Here is a 15,580-nt window from a genome sequence, read left to right on the forward strand (position 1 = left end):
GCTGAAGGTAACTTATTGGGCTATTGTTCTTGGTTCTTCTCTTCATCTTAGTTCTTTCAGTTCTTCATTAGGACTTCAGCACTAAGTCAGGCTGCAAGTTTACTTGGTGTATGGACTTTTGTGTCACGTTTATTTATAAGTAAAATCAATACTCTGCATGTTAAATACAAAGTTTATTGCGGAAAAGGATGTGCCGCCCTGGTGGCTTGGTCTAGTAGGTCGAAGCATTGGAAGCCCGGATTTAGACTTCAACATTGTCTGCATCATTATGGTTGGTATCGAACCCAAAACCTATAAGTTTGGAAGTCTCGATGTACGTAGATATGAATTTGCATTCGATGCAGTATAGCGATGTAACACGCCTTTGTGGTAAGCCTATCTTAATCGAGAACATAACATAATAATAATAATATATTGTCTTTGGGTGCACTCCCATAGTGCATACAGGGATAATCACCGGTTGGTGTCACACCACATTTAAATTAAACTGTCTTAAGGGGCCTCTACGTGTTGGCTTCGGCCCCACGCACGCCTTCCAAAAGTCCGGGACTCCGTAGGCCCGAGATATGGAAACATAATATTAAATAATTGAAAGATGCATATGTCGCGAGTTGGTGAGGCAGGTAAACCCCCTCGCAGAAAGCGGTGTACACCTCTCGACACCCTGAGCTGCTCACAACCATGGTGCCATTCAGTGGGTGGCCAGTCACCGCCTGCTCATTTTATCCATGTTTACCAACATTGGACGAGCAGGCGCCATAGTCCCACATAGCCCCAGTATCCCGGTCCACTAACCCTCAACCCAATAGCCCGGTTCCCTTTGTTCCTATAATCTGCAATAGTCCTACACGAACCGGGGATTGTCTTTGGGTGCACTCCCATAGTGCATACAGGGATAATAACCGGTTGGTGTCACACAACATTTAGAGTAAATTGTCTTAAGGGACCTCTACGTGTTAGCTTCGGCCCCACGCACGCCTTCCAAAAGTCCGGGTCTCTATAGGCCCGAGATATGGAAACGACATACAAATAATATTATATTATATTGTTAATACTCGTAGTACTTAAATCGGCGATCATGAATATTAATAAATTTAAAATAACTGGAGTAGAATAATTGAGCTGAATGGTTGCCAGGTTGCTGAGCGATTAGCATGTTATTAAGAAGAAACAGGAAGGTAATAAGTGAGGGTAAACAATTATGAATACCAACAGCGTCCGACATTTTATTATTTTCATTTATTATGTCTTAAAAATGTAATAAGGTAACGTATTAAACGCTGAGAAGCAATTTCAAATATTCATTATTTTTTTTTAATAAAACTAGCTTCTTATGTTGGACTGGGGGTTAACAAAATAGAAGTACTTAAGTAAGAAAATATAATGTTTTTGTATGTTGGACGTAATCGACAGGCATACAATTCCTGAAACACGTCAATTTTAAGCAGGAATTTTAAAAACCCTCTCAATATTTGATATTGGCCAATAAGCCGACAGAATTAAGTTGACAGTACACGTCAATGCCTATTTTTTTCCCCCGGGTTATTCCTTCATTTTAAAATTAACAGTTGTCAATTATACGTCTCTTTCCTAATCGGCAGACGAGGTTTTTTTGAGGAGGTTTTTTTTCGAATGGCGGGTGTAACTTAAAATGAAGTTAGGAGGTGTCTGCAGGAATCGGGGCAAATGAGACAACAACAAAAAATAACAAACGACACAAAAACATTTAAAAGTGAAGTGGGCGTCCAAAAAAAATTTAGTAAAACATGTTCAGCTGCTTATCCCAATATGTTGTAAAAACCAACAATGATTGAATTAATTTCAATATTTGGTAACATTTGCAATAGGCTAGTTTCCAACTAGTCAAATTTTTACTAAACGTCAAGACACGAAATTACCAAGGAAATTGTATGAAAAAGCACACGGTGACGTCACAGAAAAACGTGATAAAATGTCGGACTTATTATTACGTTTTTCTTTCTTGATTTAAATTCTTGAATAAGTATATTATACCTAATAAAAATAAAAATAAACTTGCTTTACAAGTCAGTCGATTACACAAGATTACTAAATCTTTTAAGGGGCAATGTATACGTTTTTACAATAAGATTCCCATTGACATTCAGAATTTGCCTTTCAACTGTTTTAAGACAGTAGTTAAACAAAAACTTTACAAAAAGGTTATTATAAAGTAAGTGATTATTTAGAAGATATGAATGCATGGGATTAACTGTCTGAGAACTGATATTAGGCAGCTAAATTACTCAATTGTATACAAAGAACGTCTAGGGCCCTGTGCCGAGGTTTTTCTTGCAGCTTCTTTTCCCCGGCTATACAGGTTGTGAGAAGCTGCAGTAGTTTTAGGCGGATAAGACGTTCGTTATGTAAAATTGACGATTCAAATGTAACTATGTTACCTACTGAATAAAGATATTTTTGAATTTGAATAGAAAAAAGAAAATGTTTTTCGTTAGTCTTTATTTAGTAATGAGAATTATTTTTACACGACTCAATTATTTTTGCGATAGGCCGATCAGATGTTACGATAAAGTTCATCAATTTCAGGTAAAAAGTTCGTATCAAAAGTATCAAGTTGTCTCGCCACGCTATATTTCCTGGGGTAAAGGTATATTCATAAAGAAAGCTTTTAACAAACAAATGTCGTAATTTGCAAATCCGTCGTTCACGGGGAATTTATAAACGAGTAACAACGATTCCCGGCTTCAATTTAATCGTGTACAAACATAATTTCTTGGGAAGTCGCTCCACTTGTGAATATAAGCGACGTCGTTAACGATTGAACGTGATGGTTGAGCGGAATTTATACCTACACACTATGTAGCATAAACCATAATATAGCATAATATTTGAATTTGCGGGCTGGATCGTAGTCAACGCACTCAAATCTTAATTTAAAAAAAAAAAAAAAAACATAATGGGAAAAGATCGTTTCTGTTTGGACGGGTTTCGAACCCGCAGCTTTTGTTAACCCAAGATGAGCGAGTTAACTCTATTTTACCCTGTCCATGCGAATTTTTGGTCTGTTATTTTTTCCATTTCCATCCATCCATCCAATTTTCCCTGTTTATAGAATACTCTGACGACAAAAGATTTTAATTCATCCATACATACATAACATAAACAGCCTATATACAACCGGTGGGCCAGTGGTTCCATTATTATAATATTGTAATTTAAATTGTATCGCATTGGCAGCTCTATGCTATCTATGAGTTGATAGTGTCACATCTCGGGTACTACATACAACAATCTCATTCTTATTGTGTGCCACCTAACATATAAGTGCGAGAGAGATACAGTCCGCACGCTCTCCCCCTTGCCCCTTAGCGGCTTACGGCCATTTAAGACTAAAGTATGAACCGGAGGGGTGAGGTCGTGCGCCCGACACGAATTGGTGCGGGGAGGAAAGTTACCGTTCTATACGTATTATTATTCTTTATTCTCTTACTGACGTTTGATCACATACAACAATTTATCTCTGGATACTTGTGGTAAAGCAATATGTCTGCTGGAAAGGATTTCTACTAGAAATAAGCTGAAGCGTTTCTCTGTCTTTGTTTTAGTCGAATTGTCTTTCTATCCTGTTTTGTGTACAATAAACTGTTAGTTAATAAAATAAATGAGACATTGTCCAAAGTTCGAATTTAGTGTTACTAAGTAAGACCGAATCTCACGGCGTACAACCCTAACAAATTCAGAACCCATAATGTTTGAAACATACGCGTACATAGCTTCACATATGAAATTGAATACGCGTATTAGAATGTTCTGGAAAGTAATTACGTGGTGAAGTAGCGAAGTCTGCGCCTGACTTTGTAAAGATAAGAAACGCACTGTAAAAGTTTATTGCAGAAGTTTAACTATCTTCTTAAGTTATGTTATGTTCAATGTTTGACTGGATATTTCAATTAACTGAGATTCATCATCTTCTCCCTAGCATTATCCCGTTTTTCACAGGGTCCGATTACCTAACCTGAAGGTTGGACAGGTCGGGTTTTTTACAGAAGCGACTGCCTGTCTGACCTTCCAACCAGCGAAGGGAAAACCAGCCTAATACAGGACAGGTCACATCTGAAAATGAAATTCTCGGGAATGTGGGTTTCCTCGCGATGTTAATCAACTCAATATTAAAAAAATAATAATAATTATAAACTTTTATTTTTTTTGGGCAGAAGACAAGAGAGGAACCACTGCTCTATTTTTCCCTAAAAAATAACATGGACGATGCTACACCGACAAGAGCGTGGGTCTTAAATTAGTGATGATGATGAATTTTCTTGTCTTATGGTGGAGAAAATACAAAACAAATTCACTAGGTATTTATATTTAGTACAATATGATGTGTATCCTTTCTACCCACTTATGTACCCATCGTTATTTGTACTAGGAATGGTTGGGTACTATCAGTTACAGGTAAGACGGGATGTGACTTTGTTAAAATATATTTTTAAAGTATTTAGAGGACAATTTACCAATCCGGAAATTTTGTCGTCTCTGTGTCTGTATGTACCGGACAATTATTGCAACGTGAGACGGCAACCGCAAATGTTTAAAGTCCCGCTGTCGAGAACCAATCTTGGTTGGTACTCGCCGGTTACTCGCGCGATGCGTATGCTTAACGCCCTGGCCCAGGACAACCCGGACGTTGACCTGTACAGCTGTTCGGTGGCCAAATTCACAGATGTGGCATTTCGCTATTGTTCTAGTTAAATAATAATAATTGTTATGTCTTATATGTGTTTGTTTCAGTCGAATTGGTTTTTACTGTAATGGCTGAATTTAAAACTGTAAAAATAAATAAATAAATACGTTTTAAACTATAAATAGAGACCATCATGTCACAAAACAGAACATTAAGGTGGGCATAGACAGGTCTATGCCCGGATACATCAACTCATCATTGAAGTAGATCGCAGTCGATCGTTTACATCTGTAACACACTGAAGCTCTCAGCAACATCGTTAACACACACTAAACTATATTTAACTTACCATGTCTGTAACATAGAGTGCTTTTTCCCATAAACCCTCACATTTGTGGACGGCTCACTCACTTCACTACACACTCTCACTGAACGATCTGAAAAGACAGAAATGTTTATATTAGTTGTGATATTACAAAATAATTAATTAATGATACTAACTTAGGATAAGTCATGTTACTAACAACTATGGAATTTATATTTTTGAAATAAATTATTTGAATTTGAATTTGATATTGTAAGTCAGTGAGCATGACTTCAGAATTTAGATTCTATCATTGTATTCAACAGAATATTATTTCCTACTTTTTATTAGATAGTAAGTTTTGAAGTCGGTCTATTTTTTTTAAAACAGTTACTTTATTGTTATCGTATTTTTAAATGTATAATTTTGTATACGTTTCATGTAATGTAAATGTCGAATAAGGAAATGGTTTTAACATAATAAATCTGATGTATTGGCTGCGACAAATGTTTATACATACTTATTAATAACAATATGTTTGTTTATGTATCTATCATATATGGAGTGTAGCCCTCTAAGGATGTGAAACTTGGACACTGACACATAAAAACAGAAAGAGACTCGAGGCTTTTGAAGCATGGTGTTATAAAGGAAAAGAGGCAAATATTGAGAACAGAAGAGGTAATATGATTGGACACTTACAAAGACATAAAATACATACATAACATAAATAAGGCTACATACGTCCCACTGCTGGGCACAGGCCTCCTCTCAATCAACCGGAGAGGGTATGGAGCATACTCCACCACGCTGCTCCACTGCGGGTTGGTGGAGGTGTTTTTACGGCTAATAGCCGGGACCAACGGCTTAACGTGCCCTCCGAAGCACGGAATCAACTTACAAAGACACGACGAATTTACATATTAGAAACGTCATAGAAGGAAAGAGAGGAAGGGAATGACCGAGAAGAGCTTATATGGAACAAATTAAAGAGATGGCAAACGTCGTGTCTTATAAGGAAGTGAACAAATTGGCTTTAGAAAGGCAAGAATGGAGAATGCTAACCCACAAGAGCGTGGCTCTTAAATTATTGATAATGATGTACATCTGTTAAGAAAGAGACAAAACCTCTCTGATATTAGAACATAATAGAACGTAGAATGCGTAAAAATAATGACATAGGAAGAACAATGGAAAATAAAACAATAAAATATGACAACAACTCAAATGAAGGAATCATTAAAGAATGTATAATAAGTACTTGTTTTATAAATCTTGTAGGTACCAACAATAGAAAAAAATGTGTACTTAAACTATTGTTTACAGCCAACATGTTTGTTCCTGTGCGTTATCCCTTTCTTCAGCATTTTGTATTGTTTATCGTAAAAATATGGTATGAAATAACTTTTTACCTGAACTTTACTCTTTGACTACATACTATTTCATAGGACATTATCCCGTTTTCACAGGGTCCGCCTACCTAACCTGAAGATTTGACAGGCCCAGTAATTTATAGAACCTAGCTTTGAGGTAAACCTAGCTCAGCCAGTAGTGCGGGCAGAAAGTCGCCGTTCTGTACGTAGTATCATTACTTATTCTATTCTACTAGTTTAAAAGCTATCCACCATACATTATAATTCCTTTTTCAAAAACAGAGGTCCCTAGTCTTATTCCGCAAAACGCGCAAAACTTTTCCATTGTACGCTGAAATTCGAGTGTTAATAAAAAAAGACGCTGAAATCTACGTGCGAAAATCACCAACGGTCGCGCGGGAAAATTAAACTCAAAGCTTTTCTTTATGGAGCACGTCACTTTGACGTCACAGGACATCAATCACATACGCGTAACAACGAACGCTTTGCGTGACCGGGACGCTTTCAAAATCGCCATTTGTTTGGATTCACCGCGTGACGCGCCGCACATTATCGCAAAAATCTATCAAAATAGTTATTAAATAGTTATTAATAGGCCAACGCATTCATTGTGAATTCACCCTTAGGTATTTATAAGTAGAACCGGTCGTACTTAAATTTCTTTTGTTATGATTTTCTGTTATTAGCGAATTCCATTTATTGGATTGGAATCGACTTCTTATTTTATTCTCTAATTAATATTAGAAGTACTTTATTTATTACTTTTCATTTGAAACAAGACAATCTGAAGATTTTTTACAATTTATCAGACTTAGTATACATAAGATAACAAACACTTTATAGCACAAACAGGAAATACAAGATACAAAACAAAAGAGAAATAGAAAGAGTACAATAGGCGGCCTTGTTGCTAAGTATCAATCTCTTCCAGCCAACCTTTAAGTATAGGAGATATACTTTCATTAGTCTATCCTGCTCACCTATTTGGTGCTATACTCCTAGAGAGTTTTGCAACAAATACCTAGGTAAGACTTGTGAAATAAAGTAATTAACAAGCAAAACTATTAGTAGTAGTTGCTTGCTTTTATAAAACACACACACGCACATACACACATATACATACACACACACACACACATACGCACGCACGCAAGCACGCACGCACGCACGCACGCACGCACGCACGCACGCACACACACACGCAGTACACATACGCACACAGACTATACAGTTACTTAATACACAGTTTTCGATTATCCCCTAAACAATGAATTGATTCATAGGCAAGTCACAAAAACCGATCCTACAAGTTAAAAAGCGACTCATTCACAAACTTTTTCCATTAGTGTCCAAATGTGATCGATCAGCCTCACAGAATAAGGGCATTATGAAGGACAAAGAAAATAATTTGCGACTTTCCTGACCCATTAAAGGTTATTTAGTACAATGACCTTTCATTACTCTCTTGATCGATTGTCATTATACTTATTTATTTTTATAAGTAAGTAAGTAGGTATATAATTTAAAACGTATATCGGCCAGTGAAAATCCGGTTGGAAAATTACATTCTTATTTTCTTCAACAAAACCTCCTTTCAATTAATTTTAATCGGGTAGAAATGTCAACGACAATATTTTTTTTATCAAGATAATCTTGGTTTAGAGTTATAATTAGAATTTTTCCTAAAAAAATAATTCCCAGCCATGAAGTCATGTTGCTTAGTTTAATATATTCTATATTTTTAGTTTGAATTGTTAAGATTATATTAGATGTTTTTTCTTATTTGCTAATCTAAGTATATTTTTATTCAGCTATGCATTCCTTGTAAGCAGAATACAACGGATCTACCTTATTTATGTAACTGAACCTGCAATAAAGATTTTTGATTCTCATTCTGGTAGTCGCTTCCGTAAAAAAACCGAACCTGTCAAATCTTTAGGTTACGTAAGCAGACCCCTCGAGAGACGGGATGACGCTAATGATGATTCTGATTCATGCTTGAATCGACCTACTAAACTTATCTTTCAGGATGGGCACATTTATATTACATTCATATAGTACAGATTAGATCCAGGAAGATTTAAAGAGAGGCCAGGTTAAGCATGCATGGAGTCTTTGATGAGAGTGGAAGAAGCGAAATCGGTGTATCAGGATGGTAGTAAATGGAATTCCGTGGTCTCTGCCTACCCCCACGGGAAATAGGCGTGATACTATATACGCAACAACGACAAATACCTCGCCGAACTCCTCCAAAATCCGCACAAATTACCTCCTAAATCAATAAGCAACATAATTAAATTAGAATAGTAAAAACACTCGATTAGTTAAGTAGGGTAAGCACAAACGAAGTCAATTGGAGGCTTCGACTAAATCTGGATTAGAGCGACGACGGAAATTGGGTCGCTATACTCTAAACTAGTGTCGCCAACTTTATTCCGGGAATTGGATATTAAAACACGTGACGGTAGTTACTGCCAGTGATCAATTTGAAAGGCAAATTGCTGTGCCGAAGCGGAATGTGATTTAATTATGATTGTGGCGGGTGCTGGTTTTAGTGTTCGAAGTCTAAAGTGTAATGTGTGTTGATTTTATAATTGAATGAATGAATGATCTCTCCGACCGATTCTTTTCTTCTTTTCTAATCTAAGAATCTAAGAAATAATTACAATTTAAATAAATTGTCTTAGAAGAAAAAAACAGATCGACAGTACCTTTTTACATGTATTACGGTTTTAGAGATCACATTGTTAACGTCCATTTTAAACATAGAAACGTCAACCAAAAATGGGATATGACTTGTAAAAAACCAAATATAAAAAATAAATTAAAAATATCCTAAAAAGAAAATTATATTTTGGCAGCTCTATTCAGTACTCGAATCGCGACTGCCGACAGATGCTTACGAATTTCCGATTGGTTTCCAAATTAATATTGAATTCGACTGGAATTATTCAGTACTGCCTTTAGGTAAAAAGAAACATATTTTATTCACTCCTTTCAATCTGTCTAGCCATGTCTTAATGTTAACAGCCTCCATGGTTCAGTGGTTGAGCGTTGGGCTCACGGTCCGGAGGTCCCGGGTTAGAATCCCGGTGGGGACATATCACAAAAATTACTTTGTGATCCCTAGTTTGGTTAGGACATTACAGTTACAAAACATAAATTTTATAATTATTACAACTAATGGTTCATAAATTCACCACTGTTTACAAATAATTCACTGGGCTCAATGACTGCACTTTTGCTCTTTGACTGTACATAATGCTTTTTATGTTATGTTATGTGGTGGAGTATGCTCCATACCCTCTCTGTTAGAGTGAGCGGAGGTCTGTGCCTGAGCGGAGGTACATAGGCCGTTAGTTATGTTATGTGGTGTAATAACCGTCAACAATACAGCAAATACCTGCATCTACGTATGAATAAGTCATTGTTTCGCATTAACCACGTTTGCTATTTACATATTCCGTTACCCAGTATTATTCCACATAACATTATAAACATTTACACGTAAAACTGGAATACGCATTGTCCTAATTTGAATTGCTTTATGCACACGCAAAATGCAACAGTGATGTGCGCTAAGTGGGAATGTTTCCGTCGTACAAACTCTTTAATAAAAACGACACTGGCTGCTTTTTTAAAACTTATTCTTTCTTGTAAACACTCTGATCCTACCTGCCTAAAGGGGCCATATACGGCGTACCGTATATGGCCCCTTTAGGCAGGTAGGATCAGAATCAATAATCGATCGTTACGACCAATCGTTTCGTGTTTGAGCGTCATTTGCGATGCGATCAATCGTCACGATATTCATCAGACCGATCGTACAGGCGAATTACGATTCGCCGTAACGATTGGTCGTAACGATCGATCATTGATTTATTTGAAACTGAAGTATGTACACGTGTTCTAAAGGGCCCCTATTGATTCGTCGTTTCGATCGGTCTGAAGCGACGGATCGTACAGACAAATCGTACCGTATATGGGGCCCTTAAAGGCTAGGCACCTTTTATGCTCTTTGTTTCGTATTAGAATTTCAAATTTTCACGCTATTCTAGTAAGTAGGTTTTTATACGCAGCAATCTGGACCACTAATTTATTGTTGGAATGTCACCCAATCGCAGAGTGTCTGGTATGCGACACTCATACGCTCCGTCCAATCACAAGCCGTCTGGCTTGCTACACGGCGATGACGAAATCGACGTCATTGAGAACGACTGAGGACTGATTGTTTGTTACTAACATATATGGATACAGTCCGAAATAAATAATTTGAATTTGAATTTTACGGGTCGCAAGATTGCTCCGAAGCTAAAATCTAATTTATTTAAAAATCCTAAAATATCGTCATGTCGCGAGTGTTACGAATCATCAGTGTCTGTTATAAAGGTGTGGTGTACTTTCACGTGTAAATAACGTAATTGGTCCAATCCCCGACTCCTGCTTGTGAGGCACCTGCCCGCCTGGATCCCGCAGCCGAGCTGATGAACGCAGACGCTGGATCGGAGTCGTACATGTGCTGATCGGGTAAGTTCTTAATATTTCAGTGATTCCCAGACGCTGCAGCCTTAGAAGAACGTAGCTGTCCCCAAATGTGTATCAACCACGTTGCTGCACACTCTTTACACAACTTTTGCACCTTTTCACTACAATGGCACGTCACTGGCAACAAACACCGCAAAATTGCAGAATCTGTGTTGCAATACACAATGAGCCTTCTCCATACAACATAGTAAATATGCATACATACATTAATTCATACATAAAACAGTTTATTATCACACACGTACGATAATTCATACATCATTCATAGTGTGGAGTTTCTAGTTAAGGGTGTGTTCACACTATTAACTAGATAAAGGGTTGCTGATATTGTGATGGATTTTATATTCCGTCCTGCTATCATTCAAATCATGTTACGTTTTACATGGTATAAAAAAACAGTTAAGCCGTTGGTTCCGGTTCTACTTACTGATGTAAGTAAGTAGCCGTTATATGAGCCATGTCAGGGCCTTTGGTGGCTCAATAATAACCCTGACACCAGGGTTGATGAGGTTGATAATTCACCTCACAACCCACACGATAGAAGAAGACATGGTATAACTACCTCTACTTGGCCGGACTAATGAAGCACAAAGCTCTCAGCCGGTAACAAGATTTATATTAACACTTAATTACTTATAACTACAATAAGAATCCTTTCAGGCCGGCAATATTAATCTGCTTACTAATATTGCAATCTAACTAAAGCTTAGTGATAATTAATTTGTTTCATGGTAATGAATCCTTGACTTCTAGCTCCAATATTAATTTCTCGAGACACATACAAGCATGAAGGTAAAGGGACCATTATAACTCACTTGAACCAGCTGTGGAACAATCATAAAGAAATTAATATTTTAAATTAAATTCAAATTGGAGATGTCCTTAGAAAAGGTTTAGTACGATCTACTCTGACCCGGCGTGCGTGTATGAAGCGATTGATGAATGTGGAGGAAGCAATAGAAGTGTGTCAGGATCGAAGCAAATGGAATTCCATAGTCTCTGCTTTCCCCGGTGGCAAATGTGGCTGCAACTTGATTTCAAAACCTATCAAGTTATACATCCCACTGCTGAGCACACGGCTCCTCTCAACTTTGGTATAATAAAATAATCTCAGTTATGCTCAATCATTATGAAAATCCGCCATTGCTAGCCCATTGATGATGTAAGTGTTACCATTAAATTGGTGTCTCCAACATTCCTATGACTTAAATTTTATTATTGAAAATAAGCTAATTACTGATTAACGTACCTACTTAATTAATTACTATCACTTGACACATATATAAAAATCATTATATCTGTAAATCTTTTACTAAAAGTTTAAAATTGTAAATAAAAAACATTAGACGTGGGTATTTTTTTTTTTTCAAAATGGCAACGGACGGTGAGATTACGTCAGCGCGGCTAACCATGAAATGACGTTAGGTGTCACTTTTGAGCATACCATCCTCTCAACCAGAGGGGGTTTGGATCATACTCCACCACGCTACTCCACTGCGGAATACTGGATGTTCAGGCTTCTAATATTATTATAATTTTGCGACTCAGCAGGAAATCAACGAACGCCAGAACTAAAATACATCCCTTCGTCTACGACTAATCAATACATTCACAAAAAAGCCGACTTGGCACTCAACACGAAGCAATCTTACGGAGCAATTTTTGTCACCTTGAAAGTTTCCAGGTCAGGGCGAACCGTGAACTCGATATTTTGTTCTGATTCTCCAATTATTCGCTCTATGCGCGCTCTTTTGTCATCTTTTGTTCCCTTACCCACTTTTGTTTGTTATGATTGCGGCGCCTACCATTAGCGTTCATTCACATGAAATGGGAAATAAGCCGCCGATTTATATACCGCTTTTACGATAAGTCTCTGTTGGAAGATTTGCGTATAATTTCAATTATGTGTATACATATTTTGGCACAGTTAATACCTTAGCGAATTAGGTAAATCTTTTTATAAAGAATGTCAAATGATTTATTTATTTATTTATTTATATTTCACGACTTTACAGTGCAGAGGCGCCAATGCGCCGTGAAACTTTAAATATAAACAATAATATGCAGCCTATGATGTCGATTCTTTTGCATTGGTAAAGCGTAGGTAAGAGTATCTGTTGTGATAACTGACAATAATGAATTATGTCCTTTTTAACATGATTTTAAATTTAAACGGTTATTATCATAATTAAAACACATAATAACGGGTTCTTACCGCGTTACGGGTTCCCTGATTTAAACGCGGTAAGAACCCGTTATTATGTGTTTTAATTATGATGAACCATTTTATGGTTGATGTGCTGATCGCTATATCGTTCACCATTTCCATCATAGGGCTTAAGAGGTAATGTCTTGTCTTACCGCGTATGTGAGAACGCGACAGACAGTCCGTGTGCATTTCCCCTTACTCCTTAGCAGTTTATGGCCATTTTGACTAAAGTAAGACCCAGAGGGGGTGAGGTAAATCTAGCTCGGCGTCCGATGCGATTTGGTGCGGGGCGGAGACCCCCCTCCCTCCTTTGTATGTAGTCACTACATAGTATAAAACAAAGTCGCTTTTTCTGTTCCTATATCCCTATTGTACGCTTAAATCTTTAACACTACGCAACGGATTTTAATGCGGTTTTTTTTAATAGATAGAGTGATTCAAGGGGAAGGTTTATATGTATAATAACATCTATTAAATACCACTATTTCTCCACAGAAATACTTACTGTTATTTTTGAGGTTTTTAATGTGATGTCGTTATTTCCTCAGCATTGCACCCGAGCGAAGCCGGGGCGAGTCGCTAGTTTATAAGTAACAAAATAATGTCTAATGCCCGGTACGGTAACTTTGGAAGAGCGGTGCCTTCTGACACAGGCCCTATAAGCTTAATAGAAGACATCAGCCTCTAGCTGTGCATTGCATTATGTTTGTTGCCAATAAAACATTTTTCTTTTTGTTATTATAAATAAATAAGAGATTACAAAATATTATCATTATGACGTCACATGGACGCGTCTTTGACGCGCGTGTGTTGTTGCAACCTAGTTCCGAATGGCGGCGCTGGAGTTTTCCTCCCACAAATGACACATGTCATGATCATTAACATGCAGTATTATTCTTCATCTTATGACCGTAGTCTATGGGATATGGCTTCACATCACAATAATAATATGATAATAATTATGCAGCAAGGAATATGTGTCATAACTGCCATATCTAGTAAATATGTTCTCAAGGGGACGCGGCGGTGGCACGTCACGAATTAGTTGCCATGTTTATGTAAAGCACGTCATGCAATAACTAGGTTCTCATAACCTCGACACGTCTTATGTTCACAGTTCTCAGTGCATTTAGTGGCAATGTGAGGGCCAACAATTATCCGTAAGTAATTTGTAAATTTCTTTGCTGGCTTGGGAGTAAAGAAGAGTGAAAACATTAGGTGCCTTAGCCAAGTACAAAACAACTTGGTTTGAATCCAGCACAGGCCTAAAGCAATGATTGTCGAATTTGTTTTCGAATTCATGTTTGGATCATAAATGATTATAAAATTGATCAACATAACATCACACTTCTATCCTCGAAAAGGTAGAAAGCAATGTAAAGTTTATACACCTACTCTTCGCTGTTTTTAAGGCCCATGTAATAGGGGACGAGCCTATTGCTTTGTTAAACATAGGTATTTGATTAAAATGTATTTTTATTAGTGTAGTTTTGGAAGCCTTAAAGCCGGATTTACAAAAGACAAATACAAAGCAATTGAAACTTTCTTACCCTTCCTGGAAAATTAACCCTTTCTACTCGAACTCTCTTCCCTCGTGTAAGTGGCCAGGATTTTATTTTCCGTTTTCTTTTGTCGTTGTTAAAGAATGTTCGAAATTTAAAAATCTCGATTGGTGCGATTACGTTCTGCAATATAACTTTTAAAAAGAAATACTTAAGGATGTTTTGGCGCGTCGATGGGATGCCATTGACAGAAAGATTGATGTCCACAATCCCCCATACTTTTTCCTTTTACAAAAACTGTGGAAAGTTACGTTTACACTCGCTTTCATATAAACCGAACCTGTCAGATCTTCAGGTTAGATAACCGGACTTACCTAGGGAGATGAAGCATACTCATTTTCCCCGTCCCGTGCCAATTTAGCCCTAGTGTGTTAATACCATAATCATAACAGAGCATCGCACTTGTATCCCTGAAGAGGTAGGCAGCGGTGTAATAGGGGGCGAGCCAAACATGGATTCAAACTCACTAACTCGAATTCAGTAGTATAGAGGTTGAGCGTTAGGCTCACGATCCGGAGGTCTCGGGTTCGAATCCCGGTGGGGAAACATCGCAAAAATTCACTGTTCACCATCCACCACCACGGAACCACTGTTTGTGATCCCTAGTTTGGTTAGGACACTACAGGCTGATCACATGATTGTCCGGAAGTAAGGTTAAGCCGTTGGTCCCGGTTACTATTAACTGATGTAAGTAAGAAGTTGTTACATGAGTCATGTCAGGGGCCTTTGGCGGCTCAATAGTAACCCTGACACTAGGGTTGATAAGGTTGGTAATTCACCTCACCACCCACACGAGAGAAGAAGTGGTTTATAGAGCCCAAGCTGGGATTCAAACCCGTGACACTAGATGCAAATCACGCGTTTTCCGGACTATCACGGATTTATAGATTTTTAATACCAGCATGAACAATATACTATTAATTT

General features: G+C 37.5%; 1 protein-coding gene across 2 annotated transcripts in view; it reads right to left on the bottom strand.

Annotated features, from left to right (window-relative positions):
• LOC126370197 (chaoptin) overlaps positions 1-15,580 on the bottom strand; it is a 95,925-nt gene that overhangs the window by 31,091 nt on the left and 49,254 nt on the right. For both annotated transcript variants that reach the window (XM_050014960.1, XM_050014962.1), the window contains one exon: positions 5,013-5,100. In XM_050014960.1, coding sequence (XP_049870917.1) covers positions 5,013-5,015 — 3 coding nt within the window. In that variant the 5' untranslated portion in view covers positions 5,016-5,100. The remainder of the gene's footprint in view (positions 1-5,012; positions 5,101-15,580) is intronic.

This window comes from Pectinophora gossypiella, chromosome 10 (assembly GCF_024362695.1).
Source record: "Pectinophora gossypiella chromosome 10, ilPecGoss1.1, whole genome shotgun sequence".
NCBI lineage: Eukaryota > Metazoa > Arthropoda > Insecta > Lepidoptera > Gelechiidae > Pectinophora > Pectinophora gossypiella.